This window comes from Meles meles, chromosome 20 (genome assembly GCF_922984935.1).
Source record: "Meles meles chromosome 20, mMelMel3.1 paternal haplotype, whole genome shotgun sequence".
NCBI classification, from domain to species: Eukaryota; Metazoa; Chordata; class Mammalia; order Carnivora; family Mustelidae; genus Meles; species Meles meles.
This window is the reverse complement of record NC_060085.1, coordinates 17,293,871-17,311,328: the sequence shown is the minus strand read 5'-3', so window position 1 is coordinate 17,311,328 and position 17,458 is coordinate 17,293,871. Positions and strand designations below refer to the sequence as shown.

At 38.5% G+C, this 17,458-nt stretch overlaps 1 protein-coding gene across 6 annotated transcripts in view; it reads left to right on the top strand.

Annotated features, from left to right (window-relative positions):
- SETD2 (SET domain containing 2, histone lysine methyltransferase) overlaps positions 1–17,458 on the top strand; it is a 128,348-nt gene that overhangs the window by 31,587 nt on the left and 79,303 nt on the right. For all 6 annotated transcript variants that reach the window (XR_006816419.1, XR_006816417.1, XR_006816418.1 and 3 more), the window contains exons 2-7: positions 1,483–1,498; positions 3,271–7,634; positions 11,257–11,388; positions 12,765–12,893; positions 14,311–14,434; positions 15,386–15,463. Coding sequence is in view for 2 of the 6 variants with exons in the window: in XM_045990162.1 (XP_045846118.1) it covers positions 1,483–1,498; positions 3,271–7,634; positions 11,257–11,388; positions 12,765–12,893; positions 14,311–14,434; positions 15,386–15,463 (4,843 nt within the window). In the remaining 4 variants the exon portion in view is untranslated. The remainder of the gene's footprint in view (positions 1–1,482; positions 1,499–3,270; positions 7,635–11,256; positions 11,389–12,764; positions 12,894–14,310; positions 14,435–15,385; positions 15,464–17,458) is intronic.

Genomic DNA, 17,458 nt, shown 5'->3' with positions numbered 1-17,458 from the left:
TGAGAGAGGGAACACAAGCAGGGGGAGTGGGAGAGGGAAAAACCAACACCCCCCCCCCCCCCCCCCCCCCGCGCTGAGCAGGGAGCTTGACGCCCAGGCCCTATCCTAGGACCCTGGGATCATGACCCGAGCTGAAGGCAGATGCCCCAACCACTGAGCCACCCAGGCGTCCCCAAATCTAGAATGTCGTAGGTTGTAAGACGCAACTATCTTATGAACCACTAAGAAAGGAAAAAATGCTGCCTGTCAAACTATGATGTTATTGATGGTGTGATGCAGAAGTATTATATGTGGAGAAAATGTACATCACAGAATTAATGAAATACAGTTGTTCTAAGATTGCATCTGTGAAGTTTTTAGTGGTTTTGGAGTAGAAGAAAGTGTTTAACCTTGGCCACGATTCAGATCTCATCCATGTATTGCCAACTTTATTCCCCCTTCATTGTTTGGGTTTCATATGGCTACATAGACTTGGTGAATAGAATGAGTTGTGATGGAGTCAGGCCTACATTTGGAGACAGGATTTTTGTACATTTCTTTTAAGGGGCATTTAAAACAGATTATTATATTCCAGTCTTGCCGTATAGCCTATAGAGTGGCCTGCCTAAAGTACTAATCTGGCTGTCATAACCTAAAGCCTTTTTTGTAGCTTCCCTTTCCCCAGCATGCCTTGGTGCACTGATGTATACCAGATTTAGGGCTTTTGATTCCACAGTCTCAGGACACAGCATGGTTAGCTTTGTTAGAACATAACTGTGTGCTCAGAGAGCCACATGCTGTGACCTTGAATAGAGTATATACCTTGTAATCAGCAAAGGGACTGTTGAATGGACACCACAAAAGATTAAGAACACCTAATCTGTAAGATAAAATGTATTTCGCCTCATGAGAAACTGGCCTTTGGACCTGGCTACTGCCCCCTACTTCACCTAATTATTGGCTTCTTTTTGCCTTTTACTTTATATTCAGGTAATATTGAACTGTTTATAGTTTTCTTGTGCACGTTGTTCTACGTTTGCATCTCTGTACCTTTGTGGAGACTCTCCCTCTGCTTACAATCTCCCTACAGGTATATACTTCAGAAACTACTCTTCTTTTAGGAAGAATTCTTTGCTTTCCTATCTTTCTACTAAACTGAGCTATCTCCCTCTTTGCTGTTATACTGTACATATTTCTATCCTTGTATATTTTATTATGTTGGAATTAACTTTTGTAACAATTACATTTTGTATTTATAGGGCACTGTAGGCTTCTTAAGGGCAGGTACTCTGCTTTATTCACCTTTTTATTTCACTGTTCGTGGTGCTGTCTTCAATAAATATTTGCTATACCAAATGTATTGAAACTTTACCGAATACCATATTGAATAGGATGTCGGTATCCTAGATTTTAATAAAAAAAAAAACTTTGATTTCAGTTGGTTTTAAGTATTTACGATTTCTGTTTATTCTTTTGCATGCTTTCTTGGCTGGATGGCAATAGAGAAGAAGAAAATGAGGTAAGTATAATTTTAACTAGATATTCAGTAATTATTGGATTAGAAATTCAGAATTGATGGGGCACCTGGGTGGCTCAGTTGGTTAAGTACCTGACTCTTGATTTTTGGCTTGGGTCATGATCTCTGGGTTGTGAGGTTGAGCCCCACGTTGGACTCTGAGGAGCTGGACATGGACCCTGCTTAAGGTTTTCTCTCCCTCTCCCTGCTTTCATGCATGTGTTCGCTTTCTCAAACAAAAAACAACCCCCCCCCACAATAACTCAGAATTTAGCTATCTTCCTTTTTTTTTAAGTTTTTATTTTTAAAGTAATCTCTACACCCAATGTGGGGCACAGATTCAACAACCCTGAGACCAAGAGTTGCTCACTCTACTGAGTGCACCAGCCAGGCAATCATAGCTATCATTTTGAATGTGAAATGAAGTAATTGTTTTTGTTGAATTTTAAGATCTGTAGTAACTCATTCCAGTGAGGAACGCTTTATATCTCGAGAAAACGGTTTTTAAACTTTGGAGCTTCAAAAGCTTTAGGCAAGGTACAGGAAACTGGCAGATCTGGAGACAGCATTTTGCCTGTTTTTATGTATTGAGCTACCATGTAAGATGTCATTTGCCAAGTGGACTCTGTTTCTTAAAAGTATTTGAAGACCACTGCTCTGTGATAATGCATGAGGAAACATTTACTTTCCCACTTGAATTGTTACTATATAATATTGAAAACTGATTTCAGATTTTACTATATTGAAGGGGAAAACTGCTCTCTTAAACAGCGAGAGTTGATTAAAGAATATCAATTAGAAAAGTGTTGCAGATGGCCAGTGTACTGTCTTTAATCTAGGCTTGAGGGTGATAGAGTTTCCTGTTGTTCCCTCTACCACCTAGGTTATGCCTTAAACTTCTAAAGCCCACTATTTCCTTTGGTGGTTTGGCCAATAAGGGAGGGGAAAATCTTCTTAGATGTATACTTTGTGGTTCATACTCATACAGTAGGATTGGACTATAAATTAGCATGGCCTGAGTATGTGAGGCCCAGGCAGAGACAGTGGTAGTGTACAAGGGCAGATTAACTTACAGGAAACAGAAAAGTCTGGTCCTCATTTGCTTACCTCATCTGTAAAATAAGATGGGAGACTGCTGGTATAGACCAGTGGTTTTCAAATCTGGAAAGTCCATTGGAATTGCCTCACATGCTTAGTTCCCCAAAACAAAACCAAACAAAACATACTTCTTGCCTTACCTCAGAACCAGTGAATTGCTGTTCCTTGGAGTTTTGTCGCAGATCCATATTTTACCAAGCACCTAAGTGATTTTGTGTGATGTCGGGAGACCACTAGTTATAATGACTTCTGCTAATTCTTCAGATAGGACACAGGACGAGACTATTCTCATTGAGTTGTTAGTTATTGCTCTCTATCTGCTTGTCTTTTTGTGTTGTGTCTTGAATTACATAGGATTTTTTTTTTTTCATTCTTGTTGAAAATTCTGCCCCGGGGGGGATTATAAAATGGATAAATTCTTTGTGTAACAGACAAGAATAGGAAAATACAGGTAATTGTTGAAACTGAGGTGTGTACTTAGGGATTTTTTTATACTATCCTCTATACTTTTGAGTATGTTTGAAATTTTCTATAATAAAGAAGTGCTTATCTAGCTTAGTGAAATTCATACTGTCCTTAAAAAGGACTTTTCATTTCTCTGATGTTTTAAAACGTGATGCTAGTCATTTGAAAATAACTTTATTGTTGTAGTAACTGCTTGTTTTGTTCATTTATAGGCAAAGATTGAAAATGTGCAGAAAACAGGTTTCATCAAAGGACCAATATTCAAAGGTGTTGCTTCTAGTCGATTTTTACCCAAAGGCACCAAGACAAAAGTTAATTTGGAAGAACAGGGACGACAGAAGGTGTCTTTCAGTTTCAGCCTTACAAAGAAAACTTTGCAGAACAGGTTTCTGACTGCACTTGGCAATGAAAAGCAAAATGATACTCCAAGCTCCCCAGCTGGACCTCTTCAAGTAGACTTGACCCCTAAAATTAAAATGGACATTGGAGATACCTTATCTACTACTGAAGAATCTTCCCCACCAAAATCAAGGGTAGAATTGGGCAAAATTCATTTTAAGAAACATCTGCTTCATGTGACATCCAGGCCACTGCTAACTCCTGCCACAGCAGTGACCTCTCCACCTCCTCCCATAGCACCATTACCAGCAGTCATAGCAGAATCAACAACTGTAGACTCACCACCCTCATCTCCACCTCCACCACCTCCACCGCCTCAGGCCACAACACCCTCACCACCAGCACCAGTAACAGAGCCAGTGGCCTTGCCACACACACCAATCCCAGTTCTGATGACAGCACCAGTAGATGTAGCAGTGAGAGCACTGAAGGAACCACCAGTTACAACTGTACCAGAATCTTCAGAAGTGGACACTAAGCAGGAGGCTGCTGTATCTAATAGTTCAGAAGAGCACATAACTCAAAATTTGAATGAGCAAGTAGATATTCTCTCACAAAAAGAGGATTCCCATATTGGGAAGGAAGAAGAAATTCCAGATAGTTCTAAGAGTAATCTGGGCTCCAAAAAAACAGGTTCTAAAAAGAAATCCTCACAATCTGAAGGCACCTTTCTTGCTTCAGAATCTGATGAAGATTCTGTACGGACTTCCTCAAGTCAAAGATCACATGATTTAAAATTTTCAGCAAGCATTGAAAAGGAAAGAGATTCAAAAAAGAGTTTAGCACCTTTAAAAAATGAGGATTTAGGGAAATCTTCACGGTCTAAAACAGAGAGAGATGATAAATATTTTAGCTACTCAAAACTTGAAAGAGATACTCGGTATATATCTTCTCGATGTAGATCAGAGAGAGAGCGAAGGCGGAGCAGATCTCGTTCCAGATCTGACAGAGGCTCTAGAACTAGTTTATCCTATTCCCGGTCTGAGCGATCCCATTATTACGACTCTGATCGTCGCTACCATCGGAGTTCCCCTTATCGAGAGAGGGCACGCTATTCTCGGCCATATGCAGATAACAGAGCTCGAGAGAGTTCTGACTCAGAAGAGGAGTATAAGAAGACCTACTCAAGGCGCACCTCCTCTCATTCCTTCTCTTACAGAGACCTAAGGACATCATCATCCTATTCTAAATCTGATAGGGACTGCAAAACTGAGTCCTCTTACTTAGAGATGGAGAAGAGAGGAAAGTATTCTTCAAAATTAGAAAGAGAATCGAAAAGGACTTCAGAAAGTGAAGCAATGAAAAGATGTTGTTCTCCCCCTAATGAACTGGTATTCCGACGGGGGTCATCCTATTCCAAGCATGATAACAGTGCTTCCCGTTACAAATCTACCCTTTCAAAATCTATATCCAAGTCTGATAAATTTAAAAATTCTTTCTGTTGTACAGAAATAAATGAGGAAATCAAACCGTCTCATTCTTCTAGTTTACAGGCTCCTTGTTCAAAAGGTAGTGATTTAAGAATGATTAGTAAAATTCCTGAAAGAGAAAAGACTGGGTCTCCATCTCCATCAAATCGATTTAATGATTCACCTACTTTTAAAAAGCTAGACGAATCACTTATTTTTAAATCTGAATTTCTAGGACATGATAGCCATGATAGTATTAAGGAATTAGACTCTTTATCTAAGGTGAAGAATGATCAATTAAGAAGTTATTGTCCCATAGAATTAAATATAAATGGATCTCCTGGGGCAGAATCTGATTTGGCAACGTTTTGCACTTCTAAAACTGACACTGTTTTGATGTCTTCTGATGATAGTGTGACTGGATCGGAGGTGTCCCCTTTGGTCAAAGGATGCATGCTTCCATCAAATGGATTTCAGAATGTTAATAGATGTAAAGAAAAAGACTCGGATGACAGTTGCATGCTGCATAGTAAGTCAGGAAGCCCGTTTAGAGAAGCAGAACCTCCGGTGTCACCACACCAAGATAAACTTATGTCTTTGCCGGTTATGACTGTAGATTATTCTAAAACTGTAATTAAAGAACCAGTTGATATGACAGTTTCTTGCTGTAAAACCAAAGATTCAGATATATGCTGTACTTCAAATGACAAGAACCCTTTGTTGCATCATTCTGAAGCTGAAAAGATTGAGCCTTCAGTTATGAAGATTTCTTCAAATAGCTTTATGAATGTGCATTTGAAATCAAAAACAGTTATATGTGATAATAGAAATCTGACAGATCAGCACTCAAAATTTGCATGTGAAGAATATAAGCAGAATGTTGGTAGCACTAGTTCGGCTTCTGTTAACCATTTTGATGATTTATATCAACCTATTGAGAGTTCAGGCATTGCTTCATCTCTTCCAAGTCTTCCACCAGGAATAAAAGTGGACAGTTTAACTCTGTTGCAATGTGGAGAGAACACATCTCCAGTGTTGGATGCTGTGCTGAAGAGCAAAAGCACAGAGTTTTTAAAGCATGCAGAGAAAGAAACAGTAGCAGAAGTAGGTAGCGGCCTGCCTGATTCAGGAAGAGGATTCGCTTCTTGGGAAAATAGGCATAATAATGGGTTGTCTGGGAAATGTGTGCAAGAGGCTCAAGAAGAAGGGAATTCCATACTGCCTGATAGAAGAGGAAGAGCAGAAATCTCTTTAGATGAAGAAGGAGGAAGAGGACATGTGCATACCTCTGATGATTCAGAAGTTGTATTTTCGTCTTGTGACTTGAATTTAACCATGGAAGACAGTGACGGTGTAACATACACCTTAAAATGTGACAGTAGTGGGCATGCCTCAGAGATTGTATCTACTGTCCATGAAGATTATTCTGGTTCTTCTGAAAGTTCAAGTGATGAAAGTGACTCTGAAGATACAGATTCTGATGATAGCAGTATTCCAAGAAACCGTCTTCAATCTGTTGTGGTAGTGCCAAAGAATTCTACTTTGCCCATGGAAGAAACCAGTCCTTGTTCTTCTCGGAGTAGTCAGAGTTACAGACACTATTCTGACCACTGGGAAGATGAGAGATTGGAGTCAAGGAGACATTCATATGAGGAAAAATTCGAGAGTGTAGCAAGCAAGCCCTGTTCTCAAACCGAGAAGTTTTTCCATCATAAAGGGACAGAGAAGAATCTGGAAGTTTCTTTCTCACAGCCTAGCAGAAAACAAATAGATAACCACCTGTCTGAAATTGCTCATCCTCAGAGTGATGGGGTTGATAGTACAAGTCATACAGATGTGAAATCTGACTTTCTAGGTCATCCAAATTCTGAGGAAACCACAAAAGCCAAAATAGCTTCTAGGCAGCAGGAAGAGCTGCCAGTTTATTCTTCTGATGATTTTGAAGATGTCCCAAGTAAGTCTCGGCACCAGATCACTTTCCCTAATAGGCCGGATAGTCGACTGGGAAAAACAGAGATGAGTTTTTCTTCCTCTTGTGAGCGAATGGATGGTTTCCGTTCATCAGAAGAGCTCCGAAACCTAGGGTGGGAATTCTCTCAACAAGAAAGGCCTACTAGCACATATCAACAACCTGACAGCAGCTATGGAGCCTGTGGTGGACACAGGTATCAGCAAAGTGCAGAACATTATGGTGGGACACGTAATTACTGGCAAGGCAATGGCTACTGGGATCCAAGATCAGCAGGTAGACCTCCTGGAACTGGGGTTGTGTATGATCGAATTCAAGGGCAGGTACCAGATTCCTTAACAGATGACCGTGAAGAGGAGGAGAATTGGGATCAACGTGGAGGATCTCATTTTTCAACGCAGTCCAGTAAGTTTTTTCTGTCCCTTCAAAAGGACAAGGGGTCAGTGCAAGCACCTGAAATAAGCAGCAATTCCATTAAAGATTCTTTAACTGTGAACGAAAAGAAAGATCTTTCAAAAAACTTAGAAAAAAATGATATGAAAGATAGAGGGCCTCCAAAAAAAAGGAGACAGGAATTGGAGAGTGATTCTGAAAGTGAAGGTGAACTTCAGGACAGAAAGAAAGTTCGAGTGGCAGTAGAGCGGGGGGAAACAGCAGTGCCTCCAGGCTCAGCCCTGGTTGGGCCTTCTTGTGTCATGGAGGACTTCAGGGACCCACAGCGATGGAAAGAATATGCCAAGCAAGGGAAGATGCCTTGTTACTTCGATCTGATTGAAGAAAATGTTTATTTAACAGAAAGGTAAGCTTGCTTAATACTTGTCCAACAAATTTTAACCTCTTTTTGTTAAAAAAAAAAAAAATCAGCTTTCAATGATTCACGTTATATGAGGTCAGTTGTATGAAATGAAATACAGGTTTGTGGTTTGTGATAAGACATAGATTAAACAATTGAAAAAGTATTTACCTATTTAGATTTGATGTCATAGGGTCCTTCCCTCAGTATCCATTCCCCCCTGCCCAGGAAGGGGGTGTCTAATTATTTTTTATTTGAGGGGAGAGTCTCATTACCTTTTGGGTTCTGAAAGTATGATTTAGGCCAGCCCTATTTTTCTTAAATTCCTTTTACATGTGTAACTGTGATGAACAATGAAACAAAATCTCAGCAAAATAGTCTGCTCTTAGAAAAAGAAAAAAGTAGTTGTGCTTGATTTTTCTTTTTCAAAAATGCTCAGAATGAAGTATCTTTGAAAGGTACTTCATAAAACTGGAGCTAGACTAGAACACCATTTTCTGTCTGGTTTTTTATTCTATTGCTTATAGATTAAATGATTAAATTTGGCGATAGCATAACCACTATTTTAGAATTAAATGATAAAATGGTTTACTATAGATCCCTAACAAGAAGCAAGTATAATGAGAATAGGAGTAGTGAAACATAGTCCTCCAAAGCAGAGCTGCACAGCCCGCTTTCTTTCACCTTTCCTCGAGAGTCCTCTTGTTTTCCCAATATGAATATGTGTTGAATGTGCCTTTTTAAACAAAAAAACCTGTAGTCTTTCCTTTTGCAAATTTCTCTTCTAAGACTCTACCTAGCCATCATCCTTTTAAGTGTTAAAAATTTTTTTTATAATGAAATTTTTTTCACTGTGGTTAAGGTAAAGTTTAAATTAGGTCTCATGAGAAGTTTTTCGTATTTAAACAAAAAAACTGGCTCCATAGCTCAGGGGTTAGAGCACTGGTCTTGTAAACAAAAAAACTTGGGGCGCCTGGGTGGCTCAGTGGGTTAAAACCTCTGCCTTTGGCTCAGGTCATGATCCCAGGGTTCTGGGATCGAGCCCCGCATCGGGCTCTCTGCTCCACAGGGAGCCTGCTTCCTCCTCTCTCTGTGCCTGCCTCTCTGCCTAGTTGTGATTTCTCTCTGTCAAATAAATAAAACATTAAAAAAAAACAAAAACAACTTTTTTGGGGCTCCTGGGTTCAGTTAGTTGAGCATCCAACGCTTGGTTTTAATTCAGGTCATGATCTCAGGGTTGTGAGATCGAGCCCCGTGTCAGGCTTCGTGATGGGCTTGGAGTCTGTTTGAGATTCTCTCTCTCCCTCTGCCCTTCTCTCTGCTCACACGTTTTTTCTTTCTCTCTCTTTCTGAATAAATAAATCTTGAAAAAATGAAAACCTTTTTCATGATATAGTCTTTCACAGTTATAATTTACATCTAGTAAATTAGGTTTAAGGTTAAAATATTGAATATTTTAAGTAGTAGTTTTTAGGAATTGCGTGAGTATTCATGCACAGGGTCTTTAAAAGACTAAAATAAAACTAATCAACCCAGTCCTCTGGGATTTGCTCAGCAGTGAGATCCAGATACATGTAACACCATACATATAGATCTGGTTGGTGGGAACATTGGAGAGCTTTTTTGGAGTGGGAAGCATTTATATATATTCAACATTTTTAAAGTGCCTATTGTTACATGCTGGGTCTTTTAGGAGCCACCAAGAACACAAATTATGCAATGGTATTGAGTATAGTGAAAAATTTTTCTTAGGTTTCATGAAAATAGGGTTATCTGAATCCGTGCTCATTAGTCCTTACAGAGCAATACAAAATAAAGCTTTTGCTGATTTTTCAAAACTACAGTTCTTAGCGTACTTGTAAATAGATACATGGTTTATCTTTAGTTCCATTTCTTCAGGCTGAGAATAGTCATACACTTATTGATGATACCATGAATTGATCCAGATGAGTCATTCCTGTTACTCAAACTTAGTTGAAGCTATCAGGACACTCTTCAGGTACTTTTTAAATTGGGACTGTAATAGACCATATGTTGAAGATGAAAGCAGATTAGTTAGGAGATTAAGACAGCCGCATAGAGCAGCTGTGCTCTTCACTGTCTGATAGTTGGAGTCAGACTGCCCTAATCTTAAGAAGGCGATCTTCTTCAACCATCTTTGATTTTTTTTCCTCCCTTTTGGACAAGGGTCAGAAAGAAAGTTCAACATAAAAGCCAGGAAATAATCACATTTTCACTTTCTTTGCTATCTCTGGTGTAGGTATTTATGAACCCAGTCCGTTTTGAACAGTTTCCCTTTTTACCCCCAAATCAGTCTGTGTTGAGAAAGTTTAGTTCTCTGATTATTCTGCAATGCCTTATTATTCTGTAATACAATTCTCGGGGCGCCTGGGTGGCTCAGTGGATTAAGCCGCTGCCTTCGGCTCAGGTCATGATCTCAGGGTCCTGGGATCGAGCCCCGCATCGGGCTCTCTGCTCTGCAGGGAGCCTGCTTCCTCCTCTCTCTCTGCCTGCCTCTCTGCCTACTTGTGATCTCTCTCTCTGTCAAATAAATAAATAAAATCTTTAAAAAAAAAAAATACAATTCTGTAAATTACATTTCATTCTTTTTTTAATCATTTAATTTTCTGTTAAATATGATTTTTAGAAATGCATTGTTACTGAAAGATTCTCTGAATGATTTATTGAGTTAAACTCTTAATTAAAAGTCTTATTTTTTACGGGTGCTTGGGTGGCTCAGTCTGTTAATTTTCTGACTCTTGGTATTGGTTCAGGTCATGATCTCAGGGTTGTGAGAGAGAGCCCTGCATTGAGCTCTGAGCTGGGCATGGAGCCTGTTTAAGATTCTCTCTCTCCCTCTCCCTCTGTTCCTTCTCCATTGCTTGTGTGTGCATATGCTCTCATGCTCTCTCTAAAAGAAAAAACAAAAAACTTATTTTTTAATTTATTTTTTTAGCAACTTCTTTCCTTCCTCAGTCTCTGTTTTATAAATTTAATATCTTTTTTTCTCAACCATTATTTGCTCATCTAGGAGGACTGATTTTTTTTTTTTTTTAAAGATATTTATTTATTTATTTATTTGTCAGAGGGAGCAGCAGGCAGAGAGAAGCAGGTTCCCCTCTAAGCAAGGAGCCTGATGTAGGACCCGATCCCAGGACTCCAGAATCATAACCAGCCAAAGGCAGATGATGCCCAACCGACTGAGGCCCCCACACATTCCCAGGAGGACTGATTCTTAAACTTCATCTTAATCAGCTGTGTCACTTTCTGGTTCTCATTTTTTTCCTGAGTCAAATACGACTATTAACACTTGAAGTTGCTCAGAATTTGAGACTTAGCTGAAATGGACTAGGAAATGAAGGCTGAGTCCAAAATGATAGACTTTGACTCACCCCATCCTCCCATTTGTCCGGGCTGAAGGTTGCCTCTCATTCTCTTTGCAACATAAGTCTTAGTGTTTTTAGTCTCACAGATACTAGCGAGGAGATGTTTTCTTCCTTTTGAATGTTTGACTTAACCAGAATCATTAAATGTGAAACTAAGGAGATTTAGCACATATTTGATTTTGTATGTTGTATCATTGCCAGGAGATTTCTTAAACCAATTCTTACGAAATTTTACCTAATAGAAAGAAGAATAAATCCCATCGGGATATTAAGCGAATGCAGTGTGAGTGTACACCTCTTTCTAAAGATGAAAGAGCTCAAGGTGAAATAGCATGTGGGGAAGATTGTCTTAATCGTCTCCTCATGATTGAATGGTAAGTAAATTAAGATGTTCTTATTTTGCTCAATCGTTCAATTAAATGTCTCAAAATAGTAGAAAGAATTAGTGATGAATCAGATTTAACCTTTCTCCTTCTACCTATCATTGAGTATTTATAAGCAATGAAATCTCCAATGTATAGCAGTGTTTATAAGGAGATAGGTTTCCCTTGCATTGTACATTATAGTATACGTTGTCAGCGCTCTGTAAAGTAGCCCTAAAACTAACGTCGTAACCTTTTATCTCTTAAAATGTTCATGTCTTGAGAGGTAAATATTTTTAGCTTTTACTATAAGATGAGATAAAACCCTAGCATTTCGAAAGTGCATAAAGTAAAATGTCTCCCAAACCCCAATCCCTCTATTTCTGGTCTTTGCTGGTACTTTTTATACCTATGCCAACATTCATAGATATTTCCACTTTTTGCATACAGAAATGAAATCTCTTTACCATATGTATTTTTTAAAAATTTTATCCCCTCATCCTGGCCCAAACACACATGAACACATAATTGAATATGTTTGGACACCTGTTCAGAGCAACGCATACAGACCTACCTTAATCTTCTCTAGGTTGCTTTCTACAGTCTGTTTATAGTTAACTCATAATTATTTATCTCCTCTTAAGACATTTTCTTCTATTTTTTCTTATATAGCCATAAACATCTTTACATTAAAAAAAGTGTGGTTAATTTTTTTACCAATTTGATTGATGAAAAATTGTATCATTTTTTAACATGAAGAGAATATGAGGGTGATTTATAGTGTAGATACTTTGTTCGTAGTGTTAATAAAGTGTTTTCTTTCAAACTCAGTTTTTTGTTTTGCTCATGTTCTAGTTAGTGAGAATAAAACCTATACCTCAGAAAAATAAAGAGAAAGCCCTTTGCTATTCCTTGATTAAACTGAAAGTAGAGATGACATACATAAGTGAGAAGGAGAGATAGAAGAGTTAGCACTATTCTCCTACCTTGACATCGTTGCCCTGGCCTCTGCACTTTTCTGACTTTTCCTTCCAACGTTGCTAAAGAGATGGGAAGTATAGGATCCCTTTCTCTATGTGTTTCCCACAGTCAAACTTAGAGTAGTTGTCAGGATCAGGTTCAAATTTAAGCTGGTGTTCATAACTACATAATAGATCAACAACCTGCCCTTCAATCTTCCTGCAGCCCACTTCTCTTACCAGTCATCTTCTGCTGTTTTCTCCATTCCTCAAGTGGGTCTTGTTCCTGTTTCTGCACCGAGGCAGGTGCCATTGTTGTATCTCTTGTTTGTTTTTGTTGTTGTTGTTATTTGATCGTTTTTATCCACATCCTATGTGTCATTAGAGATTCTGCTTTGAAGAATTAATTTTCTCCACTTCTCATTTTAGTTCTTCCCGGTGTCCAAATGGGGATTATTGTTCCAATAGACGGTTTCAGAGAAAACAGCATGCAGATGTGGAAGTCATACTCACAGAAAAGAAAGGCTGGGGCTTGAGAGCTGCCAAAGACCTTCCTTCGTAAGTTATGTCTTAATCCTCTTTACTTTATTTTTGTATTGTTGAAGTTGGTCAGCTACTTTGTAGGAAAATAATGTGTTTGTTACACTGAAGTTTAATAATGATTATTGTGGGGTTGCCTGAGTGGCTCAGTTGATTAAGCATCTGCCCTTGACTCAGGTCATGATCCCCAGGTCCTGGGATCAAGTCCTGAGTCGGGCTCCTTGCTCATTGGGGAGTCTGCTTCTCCCTCTGCCTTCCGCTTCCCCTGCTTGTGCTCTCTCTCTCTCTGAAGAGTAAATAAATAAAAAAAATTTTTTAAAGATTTTATTTATTTATTTGTTAGAGAAAGCACATAAGTAGGCAGAGTGGCAGGCAGAGGCAGAGAGAGAAGCAGGCTCCCTGTTGGACAAAGGAGCCCGATTCGGGACTTGTTCCCAGGACGCCAGGATCATGACCTGAGCTGAAGGCAGCTGCTCAACCGACTGAGCCACCCAGGCATCCCTAAAATTTTTTTTTAAAAAGAAAATATTTTCAGTTGTTCCCTAAAGCTCTTTAGCCTTTCTAAGCTTCGCATAAAGAACCCTGCTTTGGTAAAATACACTAGCACTGAATGTTTCCAGGTTTCCCACATTTTCCTACTCATATAACTTCCATATGCTGATGGTAGTGTCAGTTTCATGTTTTAGTTCCAAGCTATTTAGATCTTCACTGGTAGATCATTCCTGTCAAAGAGGACATATTGTGAGATATGCACAGGGTGAGGAAGGCTTTGGAGCTAATCTGCTAGTTAGTTACTGTTAAATACCATGACATTCCCTGTGTATAGTATACTCATTTCTTCTTTAGTATTGAAGATACTAAATAACCAAGGAAAAATCAATCAGGGATGGAAGGTATCTGAGAGACACCAAGGAGAGTGATTAATCATGATTATTGATAGATACTAGAGAAAACTCACAGAGGATGTTGTGGGAGAAAAGGTCTATTTGACCTTTAACATCTTCAGAGACCTTTGAATAAAGGCAGTAGAAGGGCCGCTATATTTAAATTGCCATCTTTTTTCTTAGAGCATAAAGCCTTTAATATTTCAGTGCCTCCTGATTTCCTCAGAGCTGTTTCTCAGCTGTAAATCACTGTTTCCATGATCATAAACCGGACTTGAGTGTTTGTTTTAATATCTGGTTAGATCAGGAATACATATTTTGGTAGTATGTATAAATGTAAAAGTGTCTTATAATCAACATTTTTTGAAAAATATTAGGAAGGAGAAAACCTCAGTTAGATGCTAGGTACTTTATATATATTTTAATTATATCTTGTATGATACCAAATTTATCCACTTATATTTTGTTAAATCCATTATTTTTACATGGATGTATATTTTCCATAAATCTCCTAGGCAGGAAGTGCTATTGTTTCCCCTCTGTTTTGCCAGGAACACCTTTGTGCTAGAATATTGTGGAGAAGTACTTGATCACAAAGAGTTTAAAGCCCGGGTAAAGGAGTATGCACGGAACAAAAACATCCACTACTATTTCATGGCCCTGAAGAACGATGAGGTGAGCAGCATGCATGTGTTTGCTTTGAAACAGATTGGGAAATTGTTGAGTTTGAAAGGGTCACTGAACGGACTGATTTTTAAAGGACATTAAGTGACAAAAAAGAGGAGCAGAAATAGTATATATAGTTTATGTTTATAAAAAGAGTGGGAGAGGGAGATATTTACATATATAGGTAAATGTAAACATACATGCTTCATATTATAACTCTTAAAAATGACTGATATCTCCAAAGAGGTTTTTTTTTTTTTTTGATGTGGGTTATATTTGTCAATACTTAAATAAAAATTAAAGCTGTTACGCTGAGATGGAAAAATACTTAACCACTGAAAAGCAATAAGCCCATTATACGTTGACATAAATGTTTTTATGAAAATAAGGCATTTTCAAATGATTTTTGTTTTAAACATGAGTACCATTGTTTGACATTTTTACAAATCTCTTTAATGTTCTGGTGTAATAAAATTTAGCTAGATTCTCATATCTGTCTCTTCATTCAGTCCTGGAAAACCCAATTCTAGGTCCTACCCCAGCACCTGTTGAATCTAACTCTGAGGGTGGGTCCGGCAGGAGTTTTAACAAGCTCTCCAGGAATTCAGATAGACACTGTAGTTTGAGAGCTCCTGCACTGTGGTATAACATGCACTTTAAAATGGAGTTTTGTACATGAGAAATGAGATTGGAATATAAGAGGATATAAAAAGTAGCTAAAAGTAAATGGAAGAATTATTGGTAGATATGGAGATAATTTTGCTTATAAGTAAGATGTCTATGGTTAGCAGATCTCCCAGAGGAGGCAGTTGGATATTTGTCACATGGATGTGTCTATACATAAAAGAGGAGGAGGGATTGGAAATATAGGTTGTGCATTTGCCTAATGCCTTTCCTTCACAAAATATACATGTATTTTAAAGTCTCATTTCTAACTCTTAAAATGATCCTTTTCCCTAGATAATAGATGCCACTCAGAAAGGAAACTGTTCTCGTTTCATGAATCACAGCTGTGAACCAAACTGTGAAACTCAAAAAGTAAGTTGAGGTAGATTTAGAGTTTGGGATATTTGTTCAAGATTGCTGTTCTCTTGGGGCACCTGGGTGGCTCAGTCGTTAAGCATCTGCCTTAGGCTCAGATCATGATCCCAGGGTCTTGGGATCAAGCCCCTGCTTTGGGATTCCTGCTGGGCAGGGAGCCTGCTTTCCCCTCTCCAACTCCCCTGTGCTTGTATTCCCTCTCGCTATTTCTCTCTGTCATAAATAAATATAAATCTTAAAAAAATTGCTGTTCTACATTAAGGGTACCTGTGGATTTTATTTTTTCAATCATTTGAATTGTTTTTTCCTACTCTGTTGTTAAAAATCTTATTTTGTTTCACTTATTTGTGGAGCATAACAAATGACATGGAGGACATTGGGAGATGGAGAGGAGAAGGGAGTTGAGAGAAATTGGAAGGGGAGGCGAACCATAAGAGACTATGGACTCTGAAAAACAACCTGAGGGTTTTGAAAGGGCGGGGTGGGAGGTTGGGGGAACCAGGTGGTGGGTAATAGGGAGGGCACGTATTGCATGGAGCACTGGGTGTTGTGCAAAAACAATGAATACTGTTATGCTGAAAAAAATAAATAAATTTTAAAAAACTTATTTTGAAATAAGTTTAAATATATAAAATAGTGCAGAAACAGTATAGAGTTCCATATGCTTCACTTAGCTTCCCCAAATATTCACATTGTACATAACCATTATACATAACCATTATAACCATTGTACATAACCATTGTACATACCCAATCCAAGAAATACTATTAACTGTTAACTACTCTAAAGTCTTTATTCAGATTTTGCTGTCTGTCATTTTTCTTGACTAGGAGCCAATCCAGGAACTCCCATTGCATTTAATTGTCACCTCTCTTTGCCCATAAATTTTATCTATTTTTTTTAAAGATTTAATTTATTTGATAGAGAGGGACACAGTAAGAGAGGGAACACTAGTACAGGGAGTGGCAGAGGGAGAGGGAGAAGCAGGCTTCCCACCGAGCAGGGAGCCTGATGTGGGGCTCAATCCCAGGACCGTGGGATCATGACCTGAGCCGAAGGCAGACGCTTAGTGACTGAGCCACCCAGGCGCCCTAATTTTAGCTATTATTTCAAGGTACCAAACTGAACTTTAATTTTGATGAAGTCCAGCGTGTACTATTATATTCAGATTTTTATCAGCTCTTACCCAGATGCCAAATTTGGCTGTTTTCATAAGGGGCTGAATAGCCACAGATGAGAGAAGGATTATATGTGATACACATGTGGTTACACTGTTTCTCCTCGACAAGGCTAGGCTCTGGGTCTTGCTCATCTCGATGTCCCTATGCCTGGCACATAGTTGACACTTGATAAATTCATTTATTGAATTTGTTAAAACATTTTGAGATAATGATTTTAGTACTCTCTAATTTGTATTTTGAGCTTAGATGAAACAATATGTATGTTAGAACATTGGTTCTTTTTTAGGCTAAGAAGGCTATGGACCCGCTCCCTAGAGAAGTAATGGTTCTCAATTCATATTAATGGTTCTCAATCAATGGTTCCATTTCATATTAAAATAGTGGTGTATTTTTTTTTTATTTTTTTGTTTTTTGAATCTGGGTACTAATAGATCTTAGATATGGCTCTTCCAAGAGCCAAGCCGTATAATAAATAGGAGAACCCAGTCCATAATCATTTAACCCAAATTCTGGTTCTGGTTTTGCCTGTAGCTGGTGGCCACATGTCTAACTGTGAGGCTCCAGGTGTACTCTGTCCCTTTATCTCTTTAAGTCTGGGTTTTTTCATCAGTAACATGTTCACATGTCTGGACAGGAGCTCTATGACTTATATCTTACATGTTCTGGAACTACAAGTTCTAACCCCTGTGTATTTAGTCCCATTTTAATTCTTGAGCTTCATGTAGTTGTTCTCATGCTTTCCTTCCCTTTCACTACACTCAGTCATATGACCACCAGTTTTTGCTGAAATTAAACATTTGGCATCATTAT